General features: G+C 38.3%; 1 protein-coding gene across 1 annotated transcript in view; it reads right to left on the bottom strand.

Annotated features, from left to right (window-relative positions):
• The window catches only part of PHF3 (PHD finger protein 3), a 92534-nt gene that overhangs the window by 39633 nt on the left and 43202 nt on the right, over positions 1-9699 (bottom strand). Inside the window, exon 3 of the mRNA XM_006163540.3 lies at positions 2799-4581. Coding sequence (XP_006163602.1) covers positions 2799-4581 — 1783 coding nt within the window. The remainder of the gene's footprint in view (positions 1-2798; positions 4582-9699) is intronic.

The following is a 9699-nucleotide window of genomic DNA, read 5'->3' as shown; positions in this document are numbered from 1 at the left end:
AAAGGTAACACAAAGAATAAAAAAAAAAAAAAAAAAAAGAGGGGGGAGGGGAATAACAGCTAATCTTCATTTTATGAAAACGACTTTGATAAAGTCTTCATTAAGCAGGCTGGGAAAACTCCTGAAGACTAAGCCAAGAGAGGAAGTTGATCTACAAAAACACTGTATTATAACTTATTTTACATTGATTCCAATCTTATGTCAAAGTTTCATTTCAGAAATTAATTCACTTAAGTTTCCTATTCCATTTCTCTCACCCCAGGCCAATATGGATTTTTATAAGAATCTGACAAAAGACAAAAGGCCTGGCTTAACGTGTCATCCAACCCTTTGTTCTCAGGCCTAAAAACTGCTGGCCCACTTCAGAACATTAGAGTAAGAATTTATAAAAGAAAAAAACCAGAAAGTGCATACAAATGAGGGGAAGTGTAGTGTATTGAAAATAGTCACAACTTTTAAAAACTGGAAAATACTGTTATAAAGTAACTCCTCAAACTAAAAGCAAGCCACAGACCCAATCACAATTGAAAAATACCTTTGACATAAAATTTATGTTATTTCTTTTACACAATAATCCCAACACCTCCCTCCCACTCTCAACTATTCCCTCACCAAAATAATGTATTATAACACATTGTTATTTAAATTGTCCCTCTCTATGACAAATTTTACTAAATTGTTCTTCCCTGAAGTTTTATTTTTATGTAATCTGAAAGTGCTGGGAAGTCACTCTAACATTTACTTTCATGAGTAAAGATAAAAATATTATACAAATTACGGACCAGCAGTTGGCATAATGGCTATGTCACTGGATTCCCATGTAGTTGACCGTGGTTCAAGTCCCGACACAGTGGCTTAAACTCACACCAGGCGCGTGTGTGTGATACTCAAGATCCAGAGAGGAGAATGGAGAAGGGATTGTAGCATGGCCATCCTGCCTGGAGGGTGATTTCTCATTTTCTGTCTCTCTGGCAAGCGCACACGCCCTATAGCAAAAACCTCTCCCTCCCCCCCGCCTCCCCCAAAATACACACACACACACACACATATACATATACACACACACACACAAATTATAATGACTTTATATCATTGGTGTTGACAGAAGTTCCAATCGCAATGTGAACAGGATAATCTTCTATTTGCAAACTCCACTTCATCTTATTTTCCTTTTCTTAAAAAGCTAGCAAATGAAAAAAAATTGGGGGGGAGGGGGGAGTGCAGCAGGTGGTATGGTGGTTAAGGTACTCAATCCCACATGGCCAGCTCCTTGGTTTGAGTCCTGGACCTGGAGGCCTGAAAAACACACGAGGCACATGTGCCCAAAATTTAGGAGAAAAATGGAGGAGAGAAGAGTATGGTGGCCATCCCCCTTGGGGAGTGATTTCTCACTTTTCCTGTCTCTGTCTCTCTGCAGTGAGTGCACATGTACTATGGCAAAAATCTAAAACAAATTACACACACGCACAAAAAATAAATATGGGGGGGAACCAGCGGTTAGCGTAATGGCTATGTCGCTGGACTCCCACGTAGTCGACCACGGTTCGTGTCCTGGACCCGGTGGCTTAAAACTCATGTTGGGTGCATGTGCGTGCGTGCCCAAGATCCCAAGAGGAGAATGGAGGGGAAGGGACTGCAGCATGACCATCCCCCCGGGGGGTGATTTCTCATTTTAAGTCTCCCTGTCTCTCTCTGTCTGTCTGGTGAGCACACACGCCCTATAGCGAAAATATCTCTCCATAAACAAAAAAAGGGGGGGGGGTTGGGGCAGTGTCATAAAACTACAAAATCTCAAATCCTAAGAAAAATTAATGAAACTCGGTGCTAAATATCACCTCTAAATTTTCAGAAGACCAAAATTCACAAAAAATTCTTGAAATTACTAAAACATTCAAAAAATAAATACATATTTTCACTCTATTCCATGTTACATACAATATTCACCTGAATAATCTAAAGTTGTTTTAACTATCAAATTGCATTCCAAGATCGAGTTTGATAGTTATGAAGGATAGTAAGCCATTAGTTTACTCCATTTAAAAATAAAAAAAAGATCTTCAAAAGAAAATTAGTGTTTCGGGAACCAGCAGTTAGCGTAATGGCTATGTCGCTGGATTACCACGTAGTCGACCGCGGTTCGCGTCCCGGACCCGGTGGCTTAAAACTCACGCCAGACGCATGTGCGTGCGTGCCCAAGATCCCAAGAGGAGAATGGAGGAGAAGGGATTGCAGCGTGACCATCCCCTCTGGGGGGTGATATCTCGCTTTCTGTCTCTATGTCTCTCTCTGTCTGGCGAGCGCACGCGCCCTGTAGCGAAAACCTCTCAAAAAAAAAAAAAAAAAAAAAAAGAAGAGAAAAGAAAAGAAAAGAAAATTAGTGTTTCCATTAAAACTTTCACACTTTATTACTAGTTCTCAAGTCAAAGAAAATGATATATAGCTTACAGACTCAAACAGCATAACAATTCTGATCAGCAAAGTTGTTTCTGTGTTTTTCATATGGAACGACTAAATTAATCTATTGGTTACAGTGACAGAATATTTTTGTATTTATCCGCTATTGGTTAGACTATGCTTTTTAAAAATGTTCTAGGATAACATATTTGTAAATTCAGTGGCTACATCTTTCTACCATTTATCCAGAAATCATGAGAGGATTTTGTTTTTGCAAAAGTCTTTGTATGTTAAATCATTTATTTCTATAAAATTTCTCATACTAATCCCACCCCCAAAACCAATTCTTCAGTGTACACATCACTCATACACATGTATACACACACACACACAAACACACACACCTGTTGCCATGTGGTTTTTTGCAAAACCCACATTGCTTGCTTGGAGTCCACATATATTTGCTTTCAAGTGAGGAGCTATGCTCTGAGCCTTCTCTTTTTATGGTAGCTATGTTGTCCGGAATGAACAATGGTGGTTCATCCAAAGAAAAGCTTTTACTGCTTCTTCTTTGGCGAGGTTGTAGGTTCTTCTCGGGTTTTTTAAATTTCAGTTTATCATCCTCCTTAAAATGCTCAACACCTGGTTGGTGTTCAAGTTCTTCCTTCACGTGACTATTGGTTTTCATTGCTGGGGCCTGCTGCTGAGCCTTATAGCACTGTCTCTGAATGGAATGTGATAAATGTCCAGTTTGTACAAGATGATGAGGTTCTTTAGAGCAACTAGGGTGACCATGAGGCTTATCACTCAAAGAGTGAGTTAAGGGTTTGGGAATCGGCACTAAATTTTGATCCTGTGATGATTTTTTCAATACAGAATGACCTTGGTTTTTTACAGATTTAACTCCAGCACTGCAACTCTGAGTCTTGGAATCCTTGTCATTTTTTTTCCTTACTTTGACTGGCCTATGAAAATTCTGCTGAAATTCTGGTTCATCAGCATTTCGTTTTATGCTTTTGACATTAACTTTAGTTTTGTTATGTACTGTTTCATGCTTTGCTGTGACAATTTTCTTTGGAGTATCTGTAGTCATGTTTTGCTTAGAATGAATTATAGGTTTCGTATGCTTGGATTTTAAGTTTTTTGACTCTAAGCAAGGCACACTATTTGGCTGGCTGTTTCTGGCATCCTGAAAGTTTGTTGTTTCATGAGATTCCACATTAACACTTTCAATAATCAGTTGTTTCAAATTTTGGTCAGGAGCATCACAAACAGTATTTTCCAAAATATTACTTTCTGGATGAAAATTACTAGTATCAGTCACCTCTAAGTTTGATTTATTCAACTCAGTGTTCTGCAACTGTTTATCATTAGATTCTGTAACTTCACAATAATCCAATGGCTCCATTTTTCTTAGATGGGCGTTCTCAGCTTTATCAGCAACATCCATGGCATTTTTCAATTCTAAATTACATTCAGTCACTTCATCTACAGAGCTAGACAAACATACAGGGTTCTTTTCTGTCTTATTTGGATTTGTACAAGCAGCATCACCAGAAATACCAGCAGCAGTTCCAGGCTCCTCAATAATTTGATCATTTTCATGAGATAACTTTACTGTCTCTTTTGATTCTTGTTCAATTCTTTCCTTTGTCTTCATTTCTTCAACAATGGTTTCATCCATTTTACCTGAAATGGAATCAGTCTGTTCATGTTCTTCTTTATCTGAAAACTTAAACAATGGGCTATTAACAGCCTTAATTTTACATTCCATCAGAGCTTCACTTTTATTTTCTTCAGTACTAAGACAAGTCTCTGAAAGAAGTGGACAATTTAATTTGTGAGATGGCACACTTGCTTCTCCCTGATTATTACACTTATGCTCAGAATTGAAACCAGCTTCATCCTTCGTTTCAAGACAAGATGACACTGAAGAATGACTTGAAGACACTGATACTTCTGGTACCGTTTCAATTTGTCCAGTATGTCGACTGCTTCTTCTATTCTCCTTATGGTACTCAGGTTTCAGTGATGTACAGACTTCTTCTTTACTCTGACACCTTTCTGGTGGTTTTGTCCCTGATTTAGAGACAGATACAGTCTTGCCAGATGGTTTTTTTGTGCTACTTAAAGGTGCTGCATTTGAACGCTTGGCAATAGTGCTTTGTCGCAAACTTCTTACTTGTTCTATCACAAGGGAAAAAAAAATAAATAAAAATAACTTAGCTATATTGCCATGTATTTTTATTTCAAAACAATTTAGAATATATCATTTAGTTTGAACTATATAATTTATTTGCTTGTTTCTAATGTAATGAAGTTACTAACAATGGTGATCTTATATACAAGAGGTCTTCAAAAAGGTGGTGAAAAAAACTATGCATGAATTTCAAAAATTTTTGCACCAAAATAAGCGTGTACTTTAATTCCCCTTTTCCATGAACTTTTTGAAGTACTCTCATAAACATCATTTAACATAAACATGTTAAGTTTAATATTCATCAGAGTTCCCCAAATTCTGATAGGAGGAAAAAAATTAATAATTATAAAACTGAGACTAATATTATACCTTACTATAAAAACTGTTTTAAGTCTCTTTTTCATGAGAAGTTGGGAATAAAAATATTAAAATGATCTCCCATTATACCATAAATGCCCATCTTAAAGCAAGACTACAATACAATACATTTTTAAACATTAAATATATCTAAATACGTAACACCAAATAAATTGAAGAGCCAATTGAATCTGAACTAAAATCATCTATCAAAAATAGGATCTATGTGAGTTTCAAGATAAAGCCTCAAAAAAACTATTTTCTTTATTATTGTGCTTTCCTTACAGCATCATTTTAGTATTCAAGTTATTTCAAAAGAAAGACATATATACTACTGTACCACCACACACAGATCACCAAAACGGAAATCTAAATTTAAAAAAAAATTTTGAAGTATCATTAGAGAAAATAAATATGACAATAATATAATAAAGCTCCCCATCATTAACAATGCTCCTAATAGAGTCTATTAGATGAATTTTTCCTCCTTTTCCTATCCTGAACAATCCTCCAGGGGAAGGGAAAAAAATCATGTGAAAAGAACTAGGAAAAGAGACCTATATAATTCACTAAGCGGAAAACTCCAATCAGAAATTCAAAATATGAAACTCTTTACAAAGCTATGCATTTCAAACACCTCTGAATCGACTCTGCATGAAACAAAATACTACCAATTAACAAGAAAAGTGGTGGCCCATCCAACAGCCTGGTAGTTAAGGTGGCTGGAGCCCACATGGCCAACTGTGCAGAAGTAGTCCATACCCAGAAGCTTAAAAAATTCACCGTGCAGGACCAGCAGATGGCATAATGGCTACATCACTGGACAGATAAAGTAGTCGACTGCATTTCGAGTCCAGGGCCTGGCAGCTTAAAACTCACGCCAGGTGCGTGTGCATGTGTGCCCAAAATCCTGAGAGAAGAAGGAACTGAAGTGTGTCCATCCTCACTGAGGGGTGATTTCTCACTTTGTCTCTCTCTTATCTCTCCAGCAAGCGCACACACCCTATAGCAAAAATATTTCAAAAATAAATACACCAGCAGTTGGCATAATGGCTATGATGCTAGACTCCCATGTAGCCGACCGTGGTTCAAGTCCTGGACCTGGTGGCTTAAACTCACGCCAGGCGCATGTGCATGCATGCCCAAGATCCCGAGAGGAGAATGGAGGAGCAGGGACTGAGGCGTGGCCATCCCCTGTGGGGTGTGATTTTTCGCTTTCTGTCTCTCGTTTCTTTCTGGTGAGCACATGCACCCTATAGCAAAAAACACTCCAAAATAATAATAATAATAATAATAATAATAATAACAATAACAATGATAAATAAATAAATAAATAAATACACCATGCACATTTGTGTGTGCCTAATATCCTAAAAGGAGAAAGGGAGAAGGGACTGTGGTATGGCTATCCTCAATGGGGGGAGGGGCTTTCTCCCTGTCCCTTTCTCTGTCTCTCCAGCTAGCATACACACACCTTCTAGCATTTTTTTTTAAAAGGTCTCCCTTTCAACACAAAATCCTGTGCTCCAGTATTTAGAACATTTCCCTAATCTGTCATTTACCAATGGACCATGAGGCTCTTAAAGAAGGTATGTGTCCCCATTTACCAGAAACAATCCCAGATGATGCTTGCAGTCTTAAATTATTAATAGCATACTCTTTCACTCTTCAAAATACCCCAGCCTAGGGAACCAGCAGTTAGCATAATGGCTATGTCGCTGGACTCCCACGTAGTCAACCGCGGTTCGCATACTGGATCCGGTGGCTTAAAACTGAAGCCGGGCGTGTGTGGGTGCATGCCCAAGATCCCGAGAGGAGAAGGGATTGCAGCGTGACCATCCCCTCTGGGGGGTGATTTCTCGCTTTCTGTCTCTATGTCTCTGTCTGTCTGGCAAGCACACGCTCCCTATAGCGAAAAAAACCTCTCCCCCCCATAAATAAAATGTCCCAGCCTAGACAATAAATAATTTTATAGTCATCTTAATCTTAAGGACCCCTTCTAATTATCCCAAGACTTGACATAGTATGGACATTAGATAAGTGCTGAAAAACTTTCAAAATCATTTAATTATGAACCGTTTACACATGCTCAGTTATATAATATCTTTAAAATATCTAAAATTTTAATGAGGTTTTGTTTCATTATTTAGGTGATTTTTTTAAAGCTCTGAAAATAGTTTGTAGTAATTTATAGCTCCACTCATTTATCCCTGAAATAAAATACAAGAACCTTTTTTTTTCCAAGAGAGATTTTTCGATCAGGGGCATACGCTGACCAGAGAGATAGAGAGAGCCAGAAAGCAAAAAATCACCCCCTGGGGGATAGCCATGTCGCAATCCCTTTTCCACCATTCTCCCTTGAGATTTTGGGTACACACACACACACACACACACACAAACGTCCAGCATAAATTCTAAGCCACTGGGTCCACGACTCGAACTGCGGTCGACTACATGGGAGTACAGCAACGTTATCATTAAGGCACCTGCTAGTCCCTAAAATACAAGAACTTTTAACACTCATTACTCACTAATGAACCAAGAACTATTAACACCCAAATGGTTACTAAAGATGACAAAGGAATAGCAATGTTAAGCTGTTAAGATATAAGATAAAATACTATTTTTCCAGCAGTAAGGAATTTATTTATTAAGGATAAAGTCATTTTTTCCTTCTAAACAGAAACTACCTTACTTGAAGCATGGGTCTATAGGCAAAAAAAAAAAAAAAATATCATTACATGTTTCTTCTTTTCATTTTTCAAAGTCACAAGTATATGAGGAGACTTCAGAAAGTTCACAGAAAAATAAAACAACAGTACAAGTTTATATTGTTGCAAAAAAATTTCAAACTCATGCATGTATAGCTTTTTCACAATACACACTTACCATGAATTTTGTGAAGACCTCTCGTACACCAAATAACTGATTTTAAAAACTGATTAAAATATAATCAAGGATGGGCCAGCCCTGTAGCACAGTGGTCAGGCAATGTCCATAGGGAGCCAGATCCCATATTGCTAATCGTTGATTTGAAACTCAGCCCTGACAGCTTTATAAAAACACACCAGTGGGGGCCAGCAAGTGTCATGGTGGTTAAAGTACTGGACTCCCAAATGGCCAATCATGGTTTGAGTCCTGGACCTAGCGGCTTGAAGATCAAGCCAGGTGCATGTGTGCGTATGCCCATAATACCAGGAAGAGAATGGAGAAGGCACTGTGGTGTGGTTGTCCTTCCTAGGAATTGATTTCTTATTTTTCCACTCACTGTCTCTCTGTGGCGAATGCTCATACACTATGGCTTTAAAAAAACAAAAAAACAGGGACCAGCAGATGGTTTAATAGTTACGTCGCTGGACTCCCATCAAGTCAAATGCAGGACTCCCATGAAGTCAAATGAAGTTCAAGTCCTGGCCCCTGTGGCTTAAAACTTACACCAGGCGCATTAATGTGTGTGCCCAAAATCCTGAGAAGAGAATGGAGGAAAAGGGATTGCAATGTGGCCATCCTCACTGGGGAGTGATTTCTTGCTTTCTGTCTCTGTCTCTACAGCAAGCATACATGCCCCATAGCAAAAATCTCTCTTTAAAAAAATCAAAAACAAAAACGAAACAGAAACCTAACAGGTACATATGTGTACATGCACAAAATCCTGCAGGATGGAGAAATTAAGAGAAAAGGACTGTGGCATTACCACACTTCACTGGGGAGTTCAGTCTCTGGCGAGTACACTGGGGAGTTCAGTCTTTGGCGAGTACATGTGCCCTCTCTGGCAATTATTAATGTTGTGTGTGTGTGTGTGTGTGTGTGTGTGTGTGTCAAGAAAAAGGTATCAATGTAAATACATGTATCTTTGGTTATTTACTTCTAAAAACTCCATTAAACGTACAGAAAAGAAAACCAAAAAGAAATGAAGAACGAGAAAGTACAAGAGAGTGACAAATATTGGAGGTCGACCAAAAAGTTAACTGAGAGACAGCCAGGTGGCACTGTCAATAAAGAAGGTGGATCCCTCATGAACAAATGTAAAGTTCAAGTCCCAGAACCAGTGGCCTGAAAAACAGGCTAGGCACATATACATGAATGCTCAGAATACCTAAAGAAGAATGGAAGAGAAGGCACTGCAGCGTGGTCATCCCCTCTGGGAGAGTGCTCTTTCTCTCTTTCTCTTTTGTCTCTCTCCAACAAACACATGCATCCTATACCAAATAAATAGTAGTAGTAATTGTATTGGCAAACTAACACCATCAATAACCAGTAAAGCTTAAAAAACAGTGGTCCAGATGATCCCAAATTTGGGATGAAGGCATGTGGTTAAAACCAGGATGGGTTAAAGATCTTTAAGAAACAGAACCCTAGTTCTCTTTTCTTCCCTACTTCACCTATTAGCAACTGCACATACCAGGCCCTAACTGAAAACCAGTGCCTTATTCTCTGAAGGGAGCAAAACAAGGTTTCCTTAACTAATAATGAACATAGGACACAGTTGAGAATGGCAATAAAGCGCACTGATATTTGTGAAATTAAATGAATTTATATATACTGAAAGTTAAGATGCACAAATCAGATCCCTTCAAGGGATTCCATGATACACTAACAATCTAATACGCTTATGAAAAATAACCTTAATTCTGATATGAAGGGTTCTGCCAAAAATCACACAGTCAGATCACCATATGGCAATACTCACAATTGACAAAATTCAACGCACACTCTTGAGAAGTTCTATACGTTTTTTTTTTTGTTTG

Source organism: Tupaia chinensis, unplaced genomic scaffold (assembly GCF_000334495.1).
Source record: "Tupaia chinensis unplaced genomic scaffold, TupChi_1.0 Scaffold142543_1, whole genome shotgun sequence".
In the NCBI taxonomy this organism is placed as follows: domain Eukaryota; kingdom Metazoa; phylum Chordata; class Mammalia; order Scandentia; family Tupaiidae; genus Tupaia; species Tupaia belangeri.
Note: the sequence above shows the minus strand (reverse complement) of the source record. Positions and strands in the feature narration are given on the sequence as shown.